General features: G+C 39.4%; 1 protein-coding gene across 2 annotated transcripts in view; it reads right to left on the reverse strand.

Moving 5' to 3' along the window:
* Positions 1 to 750: 750 nt before the first annotated feature.
* The window catches only part of RNF13 (ring finger protein 13), a 105400-nt gene continuing 81284 nt past the window's right edge, over positions 751 to 24866 (reverse strand). For both annotated transcript variants that reach the window (XM_067553265.1, XM_067553351.1), the window contains 2 exons: positions 5171 to 5251; positions 751 to 2567 (listed from right to left, as the gene is read on the reverse strand). In XM_067553265.1, coding sequence (XP_067409366.1) covers positions 2203 to 2567; positions 5171 to 5251 — 446 coding nt within the window. In that variant the 3' untranslated portion in view covers positions 751 to 2202. The remainder of the gene's footprint in view (positions 2568 to 5170; positions 5252 to 24866) is intronic.

The following is a 24866-nucleotide window of genomic DNA, read 5'->3' on the forward strand; positions in this document are numbered from 1 at the left end:
TATGTAACTGAATGGTGTGGAAGAGAGCCAGTGAGACTCTGACCTGTGGCATTGTTTCACTCATGTTCATGGTAACAAATCTTATAATTAGGATTATGTATGTATGTTATCAAGTTGATTTCAGGCAAACAAACTTTTCTAAAATTTTCCTTTTGGGTTAAAATAGATACCTATTTGAGGCAGGAGTTTGTTCAGCTGTTTGAAATTTTTTGCATGGGAAAAAGACACGGTTCAGTGTAATAAATTAGACTTTTCCTGAATCTCAGTCCTCAATCTAGATGTGTGCCTGGACTTTACTGAAGAATAACTGGATCGCTTACTTTGAAGGTGAAATTAACATTTACTCTTAAAAACTGCATCTGAGTGAGTGCATAATGATGATATACAGCATAAGCCTTACATTCTGCTTGCTCACCAGTGGTGTGAGGGATTGAGAAAAATCATTGTTTAGCTACATCTCCTCCGATGCCCCCACAACCTGTTACATCTGACTCCCTCCAGTAGAATGCAGTAACCTTTCTCTAACTACTAATGAACCTGTCCTGAATAAATGACTTCCTTTCCCAAGAGGTAGGCAAGGAAGGCGTGACTGCACTGTGCATTAGAGCTGTGAAAATAGTGGGGCCTCTCTGGGAATCTCTTCATCCCAGGCTTTGGGTTTTTAGTTACCAATGCACAAGCATAGACTCTTCTGGCTTTAAAGGACCTAGCATGGGGAGTAGGAGTGATTACTGGCAAAGGCTTTCTTTTCTCCATCCTTTTTTTCCCTGAAAATTACACAAATTACATGCAAAAAATCAACATCCATGCAGCTTTAAGATCACAAATTTAAACATGTGAGTGATACAAAAGTTAGATTTCTCTATGTAACATTATCACACAGCGCACGTAATGTTATTGATCACTCTATTGTTTATTGTATCCTGTGATATACCTCTGGTGCAATGTGAGTTAAAGTTATGGGAACCTTAACATTTCCTGGTTCTTCTTAAATATATAACCTTACCATTATTATGTAGTTCTTTGACCTTAATTATATTTATTAATTATATTAAATAAAAGACAGCATGTAAGTAATGTGACATTTTAATAAATTCCTGCTAATACTTAAAGTGGAAAACACATTTATTAACATTCTTTCAAATCCCCCTTATACAAGGCCATATAAAAAATCTTTGCATTTTGATTATACACAGTTTACATATAATTTAGCTTTTCTTGATACACCGGTAAGTATAGAGTTCTGTTAAATATTTATAAGCACTCATTTTCAAGTCAAATACTTGAAAAAACAATGTATGTACATAGTTTAGCAGACTATTGCAGCATAAAATGCTCCTTATTAAGAGGTATAAGATGTGAGGATCAACATAACAGTTACTACAATTCAGTATTTCTATATACAGCTTTATTTGCCTTCTGTTTTGGTCACTCCCAGTCCCTGCATTATTGTCCTAGGAAATAATTCTAACTGCTATCAGCAAATGGGGCTGATTAATAAGATGTTCATTATGCATCTTTTTGCGTGAGCTATTTTAAACCTAATCGATTGTGAAGTTTCCTTCACAACCTTAAACTGCTCTTGCAAGCTCAATAGGATTACTTGGAAAAGTAGTTGAATCAGTGCTGTCAAGATTAAAACATCAGTTGCCCTGCTTTGTGATCTGCTTGCTAAAAGGATACTATACTGTTCTACCTCTTTCTTTTAGTAGTGGTGGCAGTTTTGGGAAAACCCCAGAGACACAGGAACCATATACATTTTTGATTGGGCTGGAGGTGTAGCACTTACCAACATTTAATAAATATTGCTATCAATAGAAGCCAGTCTTACCTACAAGCTGTAATCAGAAAAAAAAATCTACTTTGTTGGTTATATCCCATTTCAACAAGATACTGATATTTAAAAGTAGTCTCTGGTTTATTGTGACATCTCTATTGATGGAGACTCCCAATATTATTCATTAGCATTGTGAATTCCAGTTAAACTGTTCATTTTGAAAAGATAAATATGAATGAATAACTGAACCAAAAATAAATCTGCATGTAATATGATTAGACGATAGAACACTACATGAAGAGCTGCTTCTATTGAAGTAACCAAAGAGGCCACAAAATAGAATGTATTCCCTATATAAGTGTATGTAAAGCATAGCTTTATGAACGGTTTTGTTCTTACGAGATTGATCACTAGCAGTCTTGAGCTCAAACAGTATTTGCCACTCTGTGCTCCCTTTCATCACTGGGCTGTAGCTGAACCACTACACTCTCTTCATTCATTCCATCCTCTGCATCACTACTATCAATATCCTCATTGTCATCTTCCTCATATTCTGAAGATTCGGTCATGTTTTGATGGGAATGAGATTCTGACAAAGCCCCAAATGACTGAGTGCTAACTGAAGCTAACGGTCTAAGCAAAGGGGTGTTTTCAGAGACTTCATTCTCTTCTTGACTGCTGTCTGTTTCAGAGTCTGAATCCTCTTGAGAAGGGACCACTTTCTGCTTACACACAGGGCATGTTTTTTTGGTTTTAGTCAGCCACGGGTCCACACACTTGCAATGATACGCTGTCAGGAAACAAAACACGTATGTCATTTGTCATAAGGTAAATGTGATAGTCTGAGGTTACTCTTATGTTATCATTTTTGTGTTCTAGTTTTATGTTAAATAATGCTGATTTTAAAAGACCTAATAATAAGGTATCTACCCCACACAAGGCCTGACTAGGAAAAATGGGCCAATTAACCTTATGGGCTTCTCCTGGAGGAGAACCAGGGCCTGATAAAGATTAATTGATGATGATGGCCAGGAGCAGCCTAAGCTTATACAAAGGCAGAAAGGGATTGCAAGGAGGAGCTCTGCAGTCCCTCCCTAGAGAGGAGGGAAGATGGCCATGGCTAGGTACAAAGTGGAAGTGCTCTAGGGGGAGACAGCAAGCCCTGGGAACCTACCTTGAACTATAGACTGTGGCAAGAATCCTAGAGGGGGTGAAGTCACCAAGGGAGCAGAGGAAGCTCCAACGGTGGTGACCTGGAGATGGGGAAGAAAATTGCCCAGGGAGACAGAAAGAGGGTTGGAGCTTGAGCAGACGGTGGTTGCTGGGAGGAGGGTCCCTGGGCTGGAACCCAGAGTAGTACATAGGTCCAGGTTCTCGTACCAGCCACTGAGAAAGTAGCACAGACTGAGCAGTGAATCAGAAGATTGCCTGAGTCCACTTATCCAGTTGGACTTTGATATCCCAGAAGGGGAGGACTATAGTGATCTGGAGGGCCAAGCTGTGAAGAGGGAGCAACCAAATCCACAGAGAGGGGGAGACAGACAGACAGGACGAGCAAGCGAAGGAAGGGGCATCAGATTGTTTGAGAGCTAATCCTCAGATGAGCCACAAGACTGTGCCACTTGTGGTGAGTGAACCTCTTCAGAGAACGCTTGTTACTATAAACCAGTTTGGATATGGGTCATGTCTACCTTTGGATAACACCTAGCACAGTGATGCCCTGATCCTGACAGGAGTCTCTGAACGCTATAGCAATACAAATAATAATCACCATTTATTGTACTGTCTGGGCAGGGAAAGTAGCAGCTTCCCTCAAGTGAGAAATCATTAGACCCTTGCTCAAGAAGCTCCTGGTGCTGGAATTCTTTTTTGTTGTGGCAAGGCAATTTTCACTAGTGTCAACTGGAGTTCTCAGATTTCCTTGATCTGTCTGGCATTAGGGCTAGATTTGGCATAGCAACTGCACTGATCTCAATGGCCTTATCTAAACTGAGAAAATGCATCATGTTTGAAAATGTGTTGAACATCATGTTGATTAAGACAGCCTAGCACCAGGTGTGGACAAGGACAGTTGTGTGAGCTGGTCAGGAACCTACAGTTAACCGTGACCAACTAATACGTTTTTAAACCTGGTATATCCCTTTCTATACTATGTAAAAAGTCATATTTTTTAACCAATAGTGTAATGTTTTCAAACCTTATATATTTTCCTAGTATAGATAGTCTGCCAAAGGCTCCATCTCCTAGTGAAGGACAAGTGTTCATGATGATTCCTTTAAATCTGTCGGTAGCCTTTGACCATAAGGTTTGGTTAACTTTAGTCCTCATCTAGGGTAGATGCTATGGTTCTATTCTTTCCTTCTGAGAAGTTCCAGCCATTTGGCTGTCTGCTCTGAGGGTTCTTTTGTATGGAATTTACAAAACCCTGTTTAGTTACCAGTTCCACTCACTGTGTATTTGCGGCCACTATGTGAGATAGTTTGCGTTGTACTGTCATCAGATGTCTCATTTTTCATCTGACCTGATGGTACTCTTTTGGAGTGCCTGGTAAGAATAGGACTTTGATGAGAGCAAGCTGGCTAAGGCTCAGTCCAAACAAGATGGTGGCGATGTGAACAGCAGACTGAAGGAAAGGAGGACCATAAGGGTATGGTAGAGATGGATGTTTCCTGATCCTTTTGTTAAGGTGTTTGTCCAATCTTTGTCCATGAGGTTAACAATTTTGGGGTGGCCTTGGGACTCTGACTGCTACTGGATTTCTAGCTGGTGTGGATAGCCAAGAGTAGCTATTTTTACCTGTATCTGGTTAGACTTTGCAGTCCTTTCTATTGGATCTGGATCCACTTTCTGCAGTGGGGCTACATTTGAGGAAGACTGCTCAACCTACAGCTGGTGCGCAACATAGCTGGCTCCCTGTTAGGTTCCCTGTGACCAATTCTGCCTGTTACATCTCACATATTACAGTTCTCCAAGCACAGCATTGGCTTCCAGGTGCAAATGGGTTTATATCCAAGATACTAGACACACTGCTGTGGCAGTAATCAGCCGAGCTAGCAGTCCTTAGATTTTAATGTTTAGGAACTGGTGGCAACATGCTTGGAGTGCACTTCCCCACTGAGCTGACACATGTAGTCTGTTGATCTTAAGGGCACCAGTGCCAGGCCCGTATTTTCTCTTGGGCATTTTGCCTGAAGGAAGGTGAACTCATTGGTTGGGTGATTATTTGTATTCTCATGATTATCCTTGTCCTGTTACTATTTTGGCTTCTAAATAGCATATTTTTATCCCATTTTGTATGTAGATCAATCCGTAAATAAATTTATTGTTTTTGGACACACTTTCTTTACATACTGTTATAATTAAAATATTAAAAACCAACATGCAGCTGCTTACCATGAGAGCAAGGAAGGATTCTGAGCTTGTCTCCATCCTCGTATTCATCCAGACAAATAGCACATATGTCATATTCATCTCCTGCAGCAGAAAATTGTGAATCAATATTATATTAAAAGATATACAACATGATTATTAGTCTTCAAACACATATAGAGAGATTCTACTGGATATTTTCTTTTAATGACCTTAGGGCACTGTTATCTTTTCCCACAATAGCAATTTCTTTAAGACTGTATTGTCCCTTTCATTATATATTTTTAATCCTTATTTGAACTGTAGTTCATCTGCTCTCCCTTCAAGTTCAGGTTGATGAAAAGGTTATTTCCTCAAGTTTGTGTGAAATCCCATTTCTATAATCTTATTAAAAATATATATTTAAAATATAAATCTACATTATAATATGGAGGCATCAGCTGTCAGTGGAGTATGTTAATTAAAAAAAAACACTGCACAGTAGATAAAGAATAAAAGATCAAGCAAAAGGATATTCATCTTAATATATCCCATTTTAACTTGACAAACTTGAATTCCACTTTTTTACAGAGGCAGGAGGAGCAGAGGAAATCAGAATAATGAACAAGGAGCTATTAACTATCTAGTAAGAGAAAATGGTCAAACACACTACTGACTAATATAAACCTCACAGACAAGATTTACATTATCGGCACACTGCCCAATATATAAACAATTTTCAAAAGTCATTCCTTTTTACCATACATTTTATTAAGAATTTGACATACTAAGGGGGGGGAGAGGGAGGGGATCTCTGCTTTGGTTCAGAGACTCGTAGGGTGTCTTGTGTGTATTTCTGTAGACCTTGGCCAACAACATAGGCTGTGGTCATGCCCACTGGTCTTGCCTCTCCGATGCGAGGATGATGCAGACAAGCTGTACTGCCAAAGTTGCAGACCTTTAACACTAGTATTCTCTTGTATCAAGGAATATTTAGATTCCCATATTATATTTATTTTGCTATATACCACTGTATTTCCTTTACATAACTAAGAAAATAAGTCAGTATAACTTCTGGATAAGATTAGAAGGGATACAATCTACAGTTTTACTATTTTGTGCATGCGTGTGAGCACACACAATCAGATTAACAATTTTAAAAAACATTACTTTTTTAAACAATATTTTTAGTGTCTTAATCTGGTATTTTGTGTGAGCATTTAGTATCATCCTTGAAACATGTAGTAAACTGTTATGTATCCTGTAATGAGGTGTGCTGGCCTTTAGGACCAAAGGGGTTGTCTCTGGCATCATGCTACCTCATTACAGGAGCTTTTTGGAAACCACAGATGCAGGATCAACACTGACCGAAGGAATAGTCCTTGGGTAGCATTTTGAGGAGAACCTAGGCTGTGAACTCTGTAATGATCCAGGATAAAAGTATAGGGGAGAAAAGCTTCCCCTCTCTCAGCCAGCCAGAAGAAATCCTGGAAAAGATATTTCAAGGGTTCTTGGAATTTGTCAGTTTCCCAGTGGACTATGCCAGGAAAGAGAGCCAGATATAAACCACCTTTTTCTCAGAAGGGAGGCAGTGGAAGGAGTAGGAACTGCTGGTAGGCTCTCTTGGAGAGAGAAAACTTTGTTCACTAGTTTGAACTTTGAATAGTAGATCTCGGAGAAGAGTCTAAACTCCCAGTTAAAGAGCCTGTGACGAGAACACCCTGGGGGAGGAGCTATTTTCTTTATTTGAACTTTGATAAAAGACTTTTTTTAGTTTGCTGTCAGGACTTTAACTCCAGATTAATTGGGGGAAATGGGGGGGAAGGGGAAGAAGCTGACAGCTGGGGGATCATCCTTTGGCCAGTTTAGAAAAATGAACCTTATGAAAGGAGAGATCTGCTGATTTGACTGATGAAGGCTTCAACTTTGCAGGCATCTGGAATAACCACTATAGGAGTTGGAACTTCTTATATGAACATAAGAAACATTTTTAAACATCAGGAAAAAATTTCAAGAACTGCAACTGCACTAAATAACTTTCTCTCAAGATGGCTGAACGTTATCTGGTCTTTGGCTTCATGCCTCATAATTCCTAAAGGCAGCTGGGTATTCAGAATAATCATACACCTTGTAGACTTGTATCTTTCATTGTTTGTTTGTTTGTGGAGCATTTTTGCTGACTGTGTTGGTAGTGAAACTGGTACAGACTTGGAGAAGACTACTTACAAAACCATCACAAAATGGCAAATGACAAAATGGGAGAAAACAGGACATGAGAGAGAGAATGAATATTATCTCTGAGAATCAGTAGTGCACTTCTGAAATATGCCACCTTTTTCTCTTTGCTGCATATTCGATGCAAAATGATGTGTAAACTAAATACTCTTGATACAAAGGAATAAGCATAGCAATTAGTAATGAATCGTAACATTATTCATTTGTATTTATATAATAGAATCTTCAGTATCCTGGCTTTTTTATGATGCTAAAACCTGAATCCATGACCTCCTAAAACTCTTCTGAAGAGAGCTTTGTGATAAGGCTCAGGTGCATTCCAATAACATTATGGGTAGGATTCCCCTCTCACATCAGTCTTCCACTGATGTAACTCCATTTATTTGAGTAGAGTTATTTTTGACTTACATTGATTATGAGAGAAGAATTGCTCTCAGTGTCATAAACGTTAGTATAAGTTATGGACCAGATTCTCAGGTCTGGCTGCTTTGTGCAACCTCTGCAGCACAAAGAAGCTGGAAAGGTGAGGACTCTCCCAATAGAGAGAAATCCCTGAGGCTGTTCTGGCCCCCTACTGATGATGGGCCAGTGGAATGGAAAGCTACTTTTTCCTCTACCCTGCGCTCATCTGCTGTAAACTTGGCACAGCAAAATTATATAACACAAAGTGCAGCTTGGTGGAACACTGATCTGCCTTATGTCTTAAATGATGGTTACAATTCATATTATTGTTTTAAGGCTGATGCAAACATGTCTATTGAATGAATATTCAACCTGTACAATATAATTCCATGAATGTTACTCTGTGTGCCACTTTGAAGCCTAAAACATCGGCGTCAGTGTGAAACAATGGAAGCAGCTACAAACATGGTTGAGCACAATTTTTTGTCCAAAATATCCCTGGCTGAATCATCACTAGGATGTGAGGTCTCTTACCTGTCCACTTTGAAAGTTCTCAGCCATTTTGAGTTTATTAATTACACCCATGTGTTGCACAGCTGTAGTAAGGCATGTATTGATGCCATGCCGAGAATTCTAGCATCACTGTAGCATCAGAGGTAACTCAACCAATCACCACTCTTACTCTATTGCTAACTTGCATGCAACAATTTCATTGGCTATATGAGGGAGACTGCACGGAGGTGGATTACTTAATCAAACTGCCACGCCCGTGTGCTCCACTGCAACCTGCACAAATCTCCCAGCACATCCCCAGAGACACATGAACAGAACTACCCACACAACACCAACCACCCAAACAAACACACACAGCTCTCACTGCAGTACTCACCCCTCCTTTTCCACTCTCTCAAAGCCATACAACTCTCCTAGCACAACACAACCCAGATACAAATCAACACACACAATAAGCCCAACATCACTTTGAAGCCTAGAATGTCTGAGTCAGTATAAAGCAATGGAAACAGGTGCAGGCATGATTGAATCTGGTGATATTTAAAAAAAAAAAAAAAAGTTCTCAGTCATCCTTGGGATTTGTTCTGTTACCATTCTGTTTAAAGTTCTTAGCCATTTTCAGCTTTTTTACACAATGACTTTACAAATTACATCTGTGCGACAGCACTGGCTCTCAGCTACTAGTATCTGTGTTAAATATCAAGTTACAGGTGCCTTACAATCAGGTCTAGTGTACTTGTCTGACTGTATATTTAATTGGCTGTCTACAGAGCTATATGGGGCCCTCATCACCATATAATCCGAGCACCTATTATCTCCACTGATTTATACCTCTTTTAAATCAGGAGTAAATCCATTTAAATGGGTGGAGTTATAATGATAAATTATATTAAAATCAGGGTGGGAGGAGAGTCAAGCCCTATATCTATCTGAGTAAACCTCCTTGAAAGCAGGTTGCAACTATCAAGAAGTAGATGGACATGTAGTTTTCCATCTTTAAATTTCCGTGGTTTTTTTTGCTACTCAATAGATTGAGGAGATTGTGGCCATGAATAAACAAAGCTCTATTCCTATCACATTCACTTAAAGAAAACAGAACTAAGTTCCTAAAAAGCTGATAAAACAGATCAGACGTTAAAGTATTCATCCAAAAGGATATGCCAGCCACGTGTCCTTACAGCAGTGTCTAGGAAATACCAAAAATCTCTTGCCAGATTATTGGCAGTTCTCTACCTCCCCCAATGGGAAGCACAATCTACTTTAACACATTGTGCTGTAATCTTAATTCCTGACATCTGAGCAGCAGGCAGAGGAGGGATTCATTTAATTTCATACAACAGCATCTCATCATGTATCCTTTTGTGCAGTGTTTTCTGGTTTCATCTGCATTTATCTGAAACTATAGTGGAAAGCGATGTGTTCTTATTTCTATCTATTTATACATTTACTTTTCCATTTGACCTGATTTTTTTTGTAATAAACTTCTATTGAATTTGCACTGAAACAACACACTATGGCATGTTTTATAATTTCAGTATGTTAACATTTCACACCCATTCATGAGTACAGTAGTAGGAGCACATTATATAATTAGCAAAGAGTTAAATTGTGTTAACCATTACAATCAAGACCCTTAACCTCATGCATAACACGTCAAAAGTTCTTTGACTACTTAAAATGCAGAATCTACTTGCAATGTCTATAAATTTAAAAAAAAAAAGCATCTTGGTGTGACTGAGGCCAAAAGATTTTATATCAGATAGAATTGGCACAAGTTAATCAAATGACTGACTTTTATGAACATGGTTTCAGCTTCCAACTCAGGCCTTGGCTTATACTTCACATTACCAAAAAAAGGATACAGTCTATTCCTCTTCTGCCCTGATTTAGGATTACTGCATACCCTCTTTTTAGGATATTAACTAATATGAACTAAGAACTGAATCACCTAATTAACAGGTCTACTTTAATTAATCAGTCTGCTGTTTCACCGGATTGTTAGCAAGAAGCCTTTAATACCTTTTTCCATTTTTTTCAAATACTACTGACATTGGCATAAGAAAACATAATCATTTCAGAGAGATACTTGCAGTTCAGATTATTATTAAAATAACAAATAGGGGACTAGGAATGCACAGTGTTCTTCACAAACATAGTAAGGAACATTTCCTACCCTAAAGCTTTCAATATAAGAGAGATTCAGAGAAACAGATAATATATGAGCTCCTATGAAAGGAGCTCAAAGTGCTTTGCAAACACACATAACACCTGGATGAGACAACATAATACCCCTTCTACAGAGGGAGAAACTGAGATAAAAAATGGGCTAGGACTTGAATGAGATCACTAGTGATTAAATGGCAGAGCTGGGAATAAAATTCCACACTTCCAGTTCACTTGTCTGTATTTTTGGTAACACAAATCTACAGCACATCAATATTTTAAAAGCATCATTCGCACATATACTGACAGCTTTACTTTAGTAATAAGTGATAATAGTTAAGAAATGTGTTGTGTCCTAGTGGAGTCCTTCACATGATTCTCACCAATATTTAGGCCATACTTAGGTATTTTGGGAAGAAAAATCCCTACTTTTTTGTATTCTTGTCCCTTTTGTAAGACTTGATCCTGCAACTCAAATGCTTGTGCAACCTGCAGGCTCATAGCGAGCCAAGGAATGCAGTACCAGCCTCACTGCTTTATCAAATATGGATTATACTTTACTCATCTCAAATTTTAGGCAGGCTAAAATGAACAGTAGATTACTGTGATGTTATGGGTTTGGTATCTGTATTTTCCAGCTACTAGGAAACAGCAAAAAATATAAAAGCAATCTCTTTCTGAATTCTGCATTGCATGGAAGATGAGAAGCCAAAGCACACACATTGTATTAACATGGTGAGACATTGCTTTCTGGTGGATAACCCCACATGTAATAAAATTCAGTTTAAGGTTCATCTAACATACTGTCCTTGGTGCAGTAAATTCTTCTGTTACATTTCACAGTTGGGGGTGGAAAAACTATCTATTGCTTCATTTCTGCATTATGACAAACTATCAAAACACACCAACACCAGCAAAAACATTTGCATAACAGCAAGGCAAATGGGAAAAATTGATTTGTTAAATAGCAGTAGGCCACAGGGCTGGGATGGAAAAGGGTAAGGAGATAGTTACTAAGCTAAGTGAAATAGACCAGCAGAAAGAATATGTACTGCAAATGTCTGCAGTGTGTTTCAAGGTCACTAATAGATTTCTCTTGAATTACTATTGAATACACCAAATTATATCATCTTTGCTGCCAAAATTTGTAATGAAGGAAGGCACTAGGTGTATGCATGCTGCTACTACTACATGATACTTATATGGTGCTTTATATTTTCAAAGCACTGCACCAACACTAACTATTTAATCCCCACAACAGCACTATAAAGTAGTAAGTATCATTCCCATTTTACATGTATGCATGTGTGTGTGTGTAAACACAGGAGATGATGATGGCCACATAGTAAGTCAGTGACAGAGCAGGGATAGCAAAGCACCGATGTTATAGTCAAATTCTTTGTGGTCATGTTTTCAAAGAGGTAAGTTCCAGAAACTTCAGTAGAGTCACAGGAAAATGGTGGAGTATGTTGCTGTTGAAGAATGCATATCATTGCTCTTTGTGTAAATGCGAACTCTGAATGCAAAGCAGGGACAATGTAATGCTTTGATACAAACAAAGAGAAAGTTGATGCTGCTGCTATTAAGTATGTTGCTGCTAGATACCACCATAGGTGGGTGTGCTTCATAAATAGGTAGAGAGAGAGAGAGAGAGAGAAAAAATATATATTACTTTATAAACGCCACACAGTTTTTTTGTTGTTTTTTTTTACACAGCTGTCTTAATGCAGATTGGAGTGCTCAGTTGAAACAGTAACAGAGAACATGTACAGCACACAAGGTTAGGAAAATCAAAGACCAGACTATAATAAAGCCTGAGTCCACCATTGCCTGTTTTGTCTCTTTGGAAAATATAGTTTTCCACTTAATGAAGCAAAGAAGTGATACCCAAAAAGAGAAATGTATTTTTGCAAATAACTTTTTTTCTTTTGCTTGTGATGTCTCTTCTCTCACTTAAGCTTTTCTTAGACTCTTAAGATCAGAAGGGATCATCATGATCATTTAGTATGACCTTCTGCACATCACAGGCCACAGAACCTCACCCACCCATATTCAGGTCAAACCAGTAAGTGACCCATGTGCCATGCTGCAGAAGAAGATGGAAAAACTCTGCCAATCTGACTGGGGGAAAAACTCCTTCCCAACCCCACCTAGGTTGATTAGTTAGACACTGAGTATGTTGACAAGACCTACCAGCCAGACACCTGGGAAAGAATTCACTATAGTAACTCATAGCCCTCTCCATCTAGTGTCTGATGTCTGGCTATTGGAGGTATTTGCTACTAGCAGTCACAGATGGACCCCATAAGCAGTCTCATCATACAATCCTCTCCATAAAATTATCGCGCTCAGTCTTGAAACAAATTGTGTGTTTTGCCCCACTGCCCCACTTGAAAGGCTGTTCCAGAACTTCACTCCTCTGATGCTTAGAAACCTTCATCTAATTTTTTGATCCTCTTACTCAGTTACAATGCATTTACAAATCCCCTCTAATCACAAAATTGGTGCAAAGTTCAACATAGATAGCTGGGATGTTACCCGACAGATCATGTTAGAGACAATGCATTAAAATACTGGACAGTTTTCTTTCACCAAAAAAATGCTCATTGAGTATCATGAAATCCTGAAAAATGGTTGCACATTGTTCTTGAAGATACTATTTGACTGGTATGTTTTTGGAAAGTGAATGGAGCCCTTAACAAGCAGTACTCATTCAGAAAGTTGCCCAGTGCTCAACCATCATGCCCCCCTTTACACTGAATAAACAAAATCAAGCTTTATCAGTGAGGACTGTAAAAAAGTTGCAAAATGTAGTGTCCACGCCATACTATCTGAGATTGTGTTGACTAACAAACAAAAAACATCTCTTGAATGCTCTTTAAGGATTGCCCCAGCTCATCCCTAAATCCACTTCCTCAACTCCCACTCTTGCATGAGTGAGTACATCTGGTGGAAGTTTTGCAGCAAAGGTGACTACCTCCACTGCAAGTTTGGTCTCTCCTACTTCACTTATGCCATTGTCTTAGCAAAACAACTCCGATTCAATTGGGATGGAAAAAATCAGAGCCCATAATCCCAACTGCCAAACTGAACACCCTTAGGCAGCTTTGAAACTCTGTCTAAAATCTCAGCTAGAAGATGAAATACGTAACACACATACCATGCTCCTCCCATTTTTCCCCATGGAGAAGATTAAGGAAGAAGGAAATCTGCTCCTTGGGCCTGAAATCTGTCATAGGGAGGAAAGACTAGGTCAATGTGTCTTTTTGTCCCTCCCTCTAATCTCCTGAGCTCTGTGGTTCTGGAGCTTTTGCTGTGATTGGAGGTGGAGTGTGGCACTAGTGAGCCAGTCTTCACATCACTATCCCCACAACAAACCTGCATGGATTTTATTGGACAAATAAATTGGATTATTTACAGACTCTTGTGCTCTGCTTTCAAAACCCACCGGGGAAGGGAATCCATCCTGAAACAGGCAAGGGGCCCATGCTGCAGTCAGAGTGAAAGACTGGAACATGCTCACTACTTTACTTTCTAAAAGGTGCCTTGGGATTTGTGTGATTCCCTGTGCATCTCAGGTCAGCTATGAATTAGTAGGGCCATACCCCATTGCCTTCTCAGATGGCCAAATCCCACCTCCCAGACCATACAGCACCTTGACAACTTGGACAGCTTAATTTTCTAGATATGTTTTGCAGACATTCTCCCCATCCACCTACTAGAAATGGAAAACACAACGAGATTTTAGAAATTGTTTAAAGTAAAATATTTTATTCATATGTGATATACAAAACTTCTTGTAAGCAAGCAATACTGTTCTAACTGTATTAGATATTTTTAAAACACTGTTGCCTCATTCATTTAGCTGTAGAACTGCAATATTTTTTATACATATTAAGAATGAAAGATGCAAAAATAAAATTGCCAAGACTCTGGCAGACTTTAAGGTTTATGTTCTTTCCTTATGAGACCTGTACCGTACTGTGCAGCCAGACAGATGGGCTAATAAAGAACAGTAATTAGATCAGTGATAATTCCACTTGAAGGAATAAGTCAATTTATAAATTCCTAGTAAATAGCAGAACTGTACTTACATTACTATGTAATAATGAAAATGACACGTCACTAATCACTTTCTCCTTTTGCAGCCCTTCATTTTGGAAGATTACAACTAATTGTCATAAGGCACAACAGAGTCAAGCATTTCTTTTTGCAAAACTATAACATAGAGGATGTTTTAATTTGTTCTTAAATTGCAACATATGAACATATGGTGCCCACTCCCATCATCTACACTGAGCTGAAAATAGTTACTTAGGCCCTGATCCTCAAAGGTATTTAGGTGCCTAATTTTCATTGGGCTAGGGACCTAATTACTTTTGAGGATCTCAACCTTAGCCTAAAATTATCCATACTCTTACAGTCTAGTATATACCATATTTGTTTTTAATGTGAAGATTTCATCCAAATTTTCAAATCTAAGCACTCAGTTAGTCCTTAAATCCATATTTAGACACTTAAATAAAAGGCCTGACTTTCAAAGGTGCTGAACAAGCCACAGCTCCGAAAATCTGGGCACATAATTAGATGTCTAAGTATGGATTTAGACTGTAACATTAGATACCCAATAAAAATTTTGGCTTAATTCTTTTCTTTAACTCCTCCACATAGTTCTTGCGCTTTTATCCTATCAAGCACAGGCCACATCTTTCTTTTTTTAATGTTCTACTTTTCCCAAGGTTAAAATATTTTGTTTTCTGCATGATCATTTGAATACTGTTATTCCTTTGCTATGCAAGATTTGAAATCTATTTGGGTTTGCCTTAAATTCCATGTTAGTGTAAACCATAACTGCTTTCTAGCTGACATTTAATATTTATGAAAATATTTTCTGTGCTACAATATATCCCAATTCACATATTTTCTATTATTCATACTGATCACATTTAATGATGGTCAAATTGAACAGTTGATGGAGTTGAATATGTCGGGCATTTGCTAGCTAAATTTCTGGTACTAATTAAACAGCAAAAGATATTCAGTCCCACTGATTCTGTATGACCAAGATTTTGCCCATTCTTCTTTGAATAATATTTTTATAAAATGAGAAACCAGGACACACAAATTGTATTGAGAATCCTTACTTTGGTTAGAGAATTCTTATTTATGGTTTAGTTCCACTACTATGTACCTCTGTGATGTGGGGTCACTCAGAGAATAGGAGTGTTAAGGGGGGAGCGCACAGAAGCCACCCTATAATCTTCCATTCCAGTTGCTAACCCTATTTAGTAGGTAACTGTTGTAGTTTTTCAAACACACAGACAATGTGTAAGCCCTTCTGTCATGAATATTTATATTGTAAATCCATGATCCAAAGCCCACTGAAGTTAGCGGAAAGATTCCTATTGATTTCAGTAGACTTTGGATCAGGCCCTATCTCAAGATGGAAAATCTGTGTAATATCTTCTGCTTTATATTAAGTTTTTACAGCTAGTAGAGTACCCACCTCCACAAAGACACATTTTGCAATGTAATCCTTTGTCTGCTATCCAATATGTTAAGTCACATAAATGCACCTCATGTTAATAAAAAGACTGTGGGCCTGACTTTCCTTTCATACCAGTTTTACCCTGCTGTAAGGACATTTGCTGAGCAGAGTTAGTCCTAATAACACTCCTAATAGCACAGCATGTTCAAGCACCTCCTGGCACAGATTTAGAGAGAGAATTCAGTTAGGGAATGTTATGATTACTATCCTGTTTTACAGACGTAGATTTATTATCATCATCGAAGTGCAAAGATTTACTCAAAGCTTTTGGGCAACTACAGCGTCTCAAAGGTGAAAGGAAAACAAGTATTCCTAACATCAAAATTACAATATTCTGCAGTGTCCCCTTCAAATGCGAGGAATGACTGAAAGGAGGAGCTATTAGCATTAACAGGGCAGAAAATGTGGTTATTGGTGCTAATGGATTTTGCATTAGTGCCTAGGAAAAGATTATCGTTTAAACAAGGGCCATCAATCAACCTGTTTTGATTCCTGTATTGCCAAGTTGATGTACAACAAATAGTGGGCTAAATTTATTGTGGGTGTAACTTCTCTGAAGATCGTAACATCAATGATCCATGCTTATGTTCATAGTGATCTCTTTATTTAAAGAAGCTTTGTAGCCTAATAAGGCTGAAAGCTTACTATGACCTATTTTTTTTCTTCAATTTTAAGGTGATTCTGTTTTTGTCTTCACTAAGAAATTATTAGTGATTCCTAACACATCATGAAGACAAAAAAAAAAGTGATTCCACAGCAAGACACTGATTTACCAGAGACTTTCCTGAAATTTTAGTATCAACACCTCAGCTGGAATACTGGTTTGAAGCATACCTGCTAAAGTGGCTTGAAGAAACCCCAAGTAAGGAGACAGAGCATGGCTTTTTCTTGCATACACTGTACCCGCTATGCAGCAGCTACCTGTACTAGTTCCTGCTTCTCACCTGTCTAGTCTCATAACCTGGCTGGCTGCTCTCACCATTGTCACTTGCTGGCCTCTGGCATGTGGCGCTGGGTAAGGGAATCACACGGGGTGGAGCTGGAGACTCAGAGCGTGCATGTATTGGGAGTGAAGGAAGAGTGTGCTGACGATTATAGGAGAGGAAGGGAGTCTGTACATGGCAGGGGGTGAGACTGGAGTCTGTTAGAACAGAAGGGACGTGAGACAGATGCTGGGGGTGGGCGCCGGGCTGCGAGCGGGGCTGGGTGGCGGTGGGGACCCCGACGCCTCACGCAGGCAGCCCCGGACAGGCGCTGGGGGTGGGGACACTGCACAGTCGCCGCAGCCGGGCACGCTCCCGTCACGCTGGGGCCGCCGCTACCGGGCACACCAAGCTTCTTGCGCTTCTGCACAAGCGCTAAGCAGCGCCCCGGCTCATCCTTCTGGCGTGCTCGCTTCTGCTTCCCCCTGGGGAGCGGGACAACCTGGTCCTGTCCCACCCCTTGCTGTGGGGGAGGGACAAGCTGCTCCGGCCGAATGGGCGGCCACGCATGACACGCCGCTGCCAGGTACGCTCCCCACGTGGCTGCTGCAGTTACTGCTACCCCCGCTCCCCTGCCGCTTCTCCCAGTGCCGCCGCTTCCTGTTTTTTTCCTGCAGGTGGTGGTGGTGCTCAGGGGAGGCGGGGCGTGACTGACACAAAGGTCCACAGGGGCGCTCCCTTTAACAAGCTTGAGAAGCCCGCTGCTAGAGCAGGGCTGGGGGCAGGGGGGGAAGCAGAGAGTGCGGCTGATCAGACAACTAAGGACAGCTCGTCCCTTTTCAGGTGTGTGAAGATTTAAGGTTTTTGGGGAGAGGAGGGCTTGGAAGTATGAAAAAAGAGGCTAGGGAGATGAGATGGCGGGTAGCGTTGTTTATGGGGGCCCGTGAGAGAGAAATCAGAAATAGGGATGACAAGAAGACAACAGAGCATAGAGGAGATATTAGATGATTATGAGTTTTACAAATGCTTAGTGCCAGGATTTACCTACCTTTTGTGTTCTCATTCATGAAACAATCCAGATTTGTGTATACAATGTCAGTGTAACAGAGGCTCATCTATCTATCGAATGCTATCTAGTGATCTGAGCTTGAATTGCTGGTAATTTTTCCTACATATAATATCAGAATTAACAGTTCTAAGAACAAATTCCACTTTGTTTAATATATTATTGATGTAAACTGCCAAGTATCCATTCTATCACTTCAACAAAGACAACTTAATCAAATATTTAGCACTTTTTTCAGTTTGTATATTTAAGCAATAATTTCAGAAAAAGTGTTAAGAATAAATGGGTTAGAGTTCAAATACAATGCAAAGGGCTTTAGGGTAAGTAAACAACAATGAGATCTACAACAAACGTAAAAATAAAGGCTGCTGTTCACAAGCCCCCAGGAATAGTAAACAATATTGAAAATAACAAATCAGCTTTAAAACTTCCTTTCAACAGCCAAAGTATTGCTTCTTTGCTGAGAGTCATCAGAAAAGAATTAAAAATAGGTGCACTGCACAGGCAGGGCTAGATTGGGCCCTGGTCCCATGTGGTTGCATGGGGCCATAAGGAGAAGTAAGGACCCCCACCAACAGCTCTCTGTACAGCAGCCTCAGACCTGCCTGACTGGCTCTGGGCACAGGAGGGAAAGTAGGGGCTTCATGCTCAATACCATCGACCACAAGAAAATGGAGAGTGGCCAGACCCATGACACACATACCAGCCAGCCGGACAGGGAATATGCTACATTTCTTAATTCCTGGTGTAAGAAGGGAGCCTGGAGAGGTATTGTGCTTTTCTGAGACACAATTCCTTCCTTGACCTCCTCTAAATTCTGTACCACCCAATACTCAGGGGTTGAGATTACAGCCTCGATCTACCCTTGAGTACACATCTCCCATTTATCACCAACTAGTCAGGATTAGACAGAAGGAAGAAGAGGATTCCAAGGTACGCACACATCAAGGAGTTCTGAAACAACAATGCCACACTGAAAATTTGATATTCATAAGAGTTAAATAGTGTGATAGTTCCACTGAAGAACAACATTAATGTAAAGCTGAACAACCGTATTGAGATTCATCTTTATATCCGTGTAATTGACAATAGAATTTGGATCAACAAAGAATGCATTGGCATTACTAAGCAAATCTGACCCAACAACATTAATGTAAAGCTGAACAACCGTATTGAGATTCATCTTTATATCCGTGTAATTGACAATAGAATTTGGATCAACAAAGAATGCATTGGCATTACTAAGCAAATCTGACCCAACAACATTAATGTAAAGCTGAACAACCGTATTGAGATTCATCTTTATATCCGTGTAATTGACAATAGAATTTGGATCAACAAAGAATGCATTGGCATTACTAAGCAAATCTGACCCAACAAGAGTGCACCAGTGTAATTGAGAAAAACCTTGAGTATTAATTTCATTCTCTTTAGACCAAATTACTGAGGTTCCATATGATTTAATCTAAGGACATAATGTGACCCTGTAGTTTGGTCAAGCAAGAAATCTAGAGGAAAGGGGGCCAGATTAATCCCTGGTGTAACCCCATTGACTTCTCATGATGTGCCCACATCAAAATGAATTAAATTTAGAAAGATATGGGATTGGTAAGGATGATTTTCAGCAATGTCAATAGAGCCACTATTAGAGTCATATGGAAGGTCTCAGGAGGATTAGCTACCATAAAGAAAAATGATAGCTGCATTGGATTCGCTCGTGCTGCTGTTTGTGATTGTTGCTATTACTGGTGAGTGCTTAATTCACTAGTTTTTGTTTGTTAGGAGATAGAGTAAAGGGGAATTGCTTTTAATCAGCTCTGATGGGACCTTCAGTATCAAGACTTGGTAGTTCTGAACATTTTGCTAATGGAGACTCAGCATGGGATGCCCTGAACTACACTGAGGCCCAGTTGCTTAGAAAATTCTCAGCCTGATTCTAAATGGCTACAGAGGAAAATGAGTATGGTGTGATGGGATTAAGTCACAAATTAAACTCTGGGGAAGCTCCATTTAGATCAATGGTTGCATCTGAGATGCATTTTCCCCTTCAGATATAAAGACTTCTGTTTCTCATGATGGAAATGAAAGATCTATCTACAACTAAATAAGAACTAGGCTACTCAACTCAGCCACAGAGATCTGTGGATCTGTTACACAGCTCTTCTTATGCTCTTTTTCTTTAAACTGATCCATTCTTATGAGTGTTTTAAAAACAAACAAACACAACACCCTGTCCTGCAGACTAAAATTAGCTCAGGATTTATGGGCTAAGAGAACCAGGTCCTTAATTAAATCCATATAATTCTAGGATTTTTTAAAAATCTCTTTTTTTCCCCCAGCTACATCTTAGTTATAGAGCTATCCAAAAGGTTTGACATACAACTCTAAAGAAAATATGAGCTGGTCAATTTTAAACCACTAGGGGAAAAAAGAAAAATAAACAAGAGACCGAGGGTATGTCTACACTGACGGTGGCAGATTGACCTTTCTGGATCGATTGAGCAGTCTGTGAAGACCCGCTCAATCGATCCAGAAGTCGACGCTGTAAAACCACCCCCTTAAGTGGCATAGTGCTGTGTCGACGGGAACGTGGCTCCTGTCGGCACAGTGCAGTGAATACGCCGCACAGAAGGAAAGCACAGTAGTTGACGGGAGTTACGCAAGCTACTCTGCATAGCTTGTGTAACTCTCGCCGACTGCCGCTGAATCGCCAGGTAAGTGTAGACCAGGCCTAAATTCGTCTTTGATCTAACTCCATTGACTTCCATGGCATTACATGAGTGGAGAGATCAGCGCCTGAGGGCTGAGCAACAACGGAAGGCTACTGATCTCTAGGTCTACTTTAAAACCTGAAAAATATATTATCAGCTAACCGCAGAAGGCTGTGAAAGCTGACAATACATTATGTATTCCTCGGTGATAAATTTTAATAAGATAGCTCAGTATGGCCCATTGCAGACTCTTAATGGTATTCTAAATATTCACACGTAAGTTTTGCATTCTAATACTCTGATTAACACTAATAATTATTCATTATGAGTCACATCATGCAGGGTGCAGAGAGTGTCATGGATGGAGCACAACTGGTTCCAGTAGCTTCAGATAGTGCTATAATCAATACTGAACAACCAAATTTTCTATATATAACCTCAGACATAAAACAAAAGTTTAAAAATAAAGTTGCTCCAATGGCTCAGTTGCAGGTTTGATCTTGGGTCTCACCTAATAATGCTGATTGGTATGGAAGGAAGGGAGCTATATAAGGAGATCAGTATGTTTGTCACAGTTGGCATTTTGCCACAGAAACATTTTTTAAATGATCCACTGATGCTTGACTGCTCTATAAAAATATGAAAGGGTTTTGTCTCCTCACAACATGCTGGGTACATTTGCCATAGATATGATAAAAGCTAACCAGAGAATGTCAAGGTTTTGTGCTTCCTCACCATACCTGGTAGTCACTAACAACAGCTCCCCTAAATACAAGAGTGAGTTAGCTAAGTAGCCAGCCCCAGGATGTTTTCTGGATGGGAATGGCATGAAGTGTGCAATATTCACACACAAATAGGTACATGCACTGAAAGAAACTCAGTTTTTACAAATAGTTTCTTTTCAAAATATTAAATGTTTTAAACTATGTAGTGATTGTAACAGAGTGGTGAATCTATATTAAAGAAGAAGGTTTTCTTAGGAGTTTTGCTTTCACTTGTGTGTGTTTCACTCTTTTTACACTGCTCTTGAACCCCAGCTGTCTCGTATGTTGAGTATTATTGTTCCTGTCTCCCTTTCTCCCTTATCTTCCTCCTAAACAATTCAGGGTTTCCTACTTAGTTTAGGCTTTTCCCTTTCTCCTCTGAAAAGCCTTTATTTAGAAAGGGTTCAAAGCAGCATAATTCAACCTCTAAATTGGAGCACTCCAAATCTATACACTTTCCAAACCTCAAATCTGCACAGAAAAACTGTATTTATGCATGTAAATCAGGTAGTTACCATTTGTAACTGCAAAGAAAAGATGACTATGCCTCTCTAAAAGAGAGAAATGTCTCATCCTGGTGTCACCTGAAGCAGCCACCATCCACCTGAGCAAGTAAAACCAATGAAAATTTGTGGGAGCATAGATCATTCTGAGTCCTCTCCAAATTAGACTTGTCATATGGTGCTACCCTGCCTTTCCAAGAAAGCCTCCTAAGAAGACAGTCCCTTTCTTAAAAAGCTTACAATCTAAATTAAAACAATTAAACAAGAGGATGGGGAGCAGAACAAGGCGAACCATGAAAACAGCAGGTAGTTACAAATAGATAGATTGGGTACAGGAGATATGTTTACAACTGTGGTGGTACTTAGACATCACTCTTTCTCTCCCACTAAATATGCACAATAAATAATTAACAATAAACCCCTTGAACTGACTTGCTTAAAGAAACACTAAATTGTGTTTTCAGTGGAACAATGCAATAAACCCAACAAGCTTAATATTTCTGATTTTAATTAGGAATCCTTAAGAGGGAGTGAAATTAATATTAGCCTTGTTGGCTCTCCATCACTCCTTTATAGCCAATTCTAACCTCAGAGAAATACAATATTACAGCAAGGTTCATTCAACCCTGTAAAGTGAAAACCTCATTAATTTTTTTATGAGGGAGACCAACTTTGCATGTGACACTGTACAAACTCTAAAACTGAACATCTGCTCTGCAGGTAGTATCACAATGTCATTAATAATGCAGGAACATTATCAAGGATAGCACAGAACTCCGTATGCCCCTGTCCCTGAATCTAAACCAATCCTTAAAGTGATACTTTTGCACACCCAAATATGTTGCACATTAACATGAAGTTTGCAGTGGCCATTAATTGTTATGAAAATCTCTTCAATTGTTTCTTTTTGTACCTAGTAATAGCTTGTACAAATGAACTATTAGATGGCAAAATTATAGCCTGTGTAAAAGACCAAAGATAAAGATGTATGCAGTAGATACGCCTTTTCTTCAAAAGCAGATGAAAACATACAGGACTTTTTGAGACAGCTGTTAAGCAAATAAGACTGGCCATCCTGTGTCAGATCAATGGTTCATCTAGCCTAGTATCATGTCTTCTGAAAGAGGCTGATGCCAGATGCTTCAGAAGGAATGAACAGAACGGCAATGTATTGAATGATCCATCCCGTCAGCCAGTCCCAGCTTTTGGCGGTCAGAATTTTAGGGATACCCAGAGCATGGGGTTGCATCCCTGACCATCCTGGCTAATAGCCATTGCTGAATCTATCCTCCATGTACTTATCTAATTCTTTTTGAACATAGTTATATTTTTGGCCATCACAACATCTCCTGGAACAAATTCCACAGGTTGACGGAGTGTTGTGTGAAGTACTTCCTTATGTTTGTTTTAAACTGGCTGCCCATTGATTTCATTGGGTAACCTTTGTTTGCGGTGTTATGTGAAAGGGTAAATTACATCTCCTTGGTCACTTTCACCATACTATTCATGATTTTATAGATGTCGATCATATCCCCCTGAGTCTCTTATGCAAACTGAACAGTCCCAGTCTTTTTAATCTCTCTTCATATGGAAGCTGTTCAGTTCCCCTAATCATTTTAGATGCACTTCTGTCATTTTTTCCAATTCTAATATATCTTTTTTTGAGATGGGGCTACTAGAACTGCACACAATATTCAAAGGGTGAGCGGTACCATGGATTTATAGAGTGGTATGGTATTTTCTGTCCGATTATCTATGCCTTTTCTGATGGTTCCTAGCATTCTGTCAGCTTTTTTGACTACTGCTGGCCATTGAGCAGATACTTTCAGAGAGCTATCCATAATGACTCCGAGATCTTTTTCTTGAATGGTAACAGCTAATTTAGACCCCATCATTTTATATGTATAGTTGGGATTATGTTTTCCAATGTGCATTACTTTGCATTTATCCAACACTGAATTTCATCTGCCATTTTCTTGTCCAGTCACCCAGTTTCATGAGATTCTTTTGTAATTCTTAGCTAAGTCCAAAGCTGACAGCGATCTTGAGTAATTTTGTATCATCAGCAAACTTTGCCACCTCACTGTTTACCCCCTTTTCCAGATCATTTATGAATATATTGAACAGCACTGGTCCCAGTACAGATCTTTAGGGACCCTGCTCTTTACCTCTCTCCACTCTGAAAACTGACTGTTTATTCCTACCCTTTGTTTCCTATCTTTTAACCACTTACTGATCCATGAGAGGATTTTCCTCTTATCCCATAACTACTTACTTTGCTTAAGAGCCTTTGGTGAGGGACCTTGTCAAAGGCTTGTTCTATTGCACTGAATAAAAGAAATTATTGTCCTTTAATTTCTCACTGTGTGTTTAATCATTTTGACTACCTTTTAGTGATTAACTCTATATGAAGTAAATATTTTGAAATTAAATTTGTAACTGCTCACATCCCCTGGCTTCCTAGGAGCACTAGGGTGAATGGAGGGAAAGCAGCACACCCTGCAGGAAAGTGGGCAGATTATACCCACAATTTAGTTCATCTTATGCAGAGCCTCCAAAACAGTGGGCAACTTACCTGCCACAAATACTTATGTTTCTAGACACACGACTGAATAAGGCAACACACTGTGTTGTGGTCACTGTTAATGCAGTGAGAGAAAGGAGGAAGGGCCAAAGGAGCATGAAGGAACTGATAGTTAACCTTCAGGACATAAGAAATAACCCTAAGTTTAGCACTGGCCTTGAGGTGTATAAAATACCATAAGTAACCCCTAAACCACAACAGTACCTGTGAGGCCTGCTCCTGCTCCAATGGAAGCAAATGTCAAAACTCCCTCTAATTCAGTGGGAGCAGGATCAGACCCCAGTATCTGTTTTGTTAGACTGTGCTTTCATTTCAAACTCCACCGCCTT

This window comes from Emydura macquarii, unplaced genomic scaffold (genome assembly GCF_026122565.2).
Source record: "Emydura macquarii macquarii isolate MOO-44397 ecotype Brisbane River unplaced genomic scaffold, CSIRO-AGI_Emac_v2 contig_18, whole genome shotgun sequence".
Lineage (NCBI taxonomy): Eukaryota > Metazoa > Chordata > Testudines > Chelidae > Emydura > Emydura macquarii.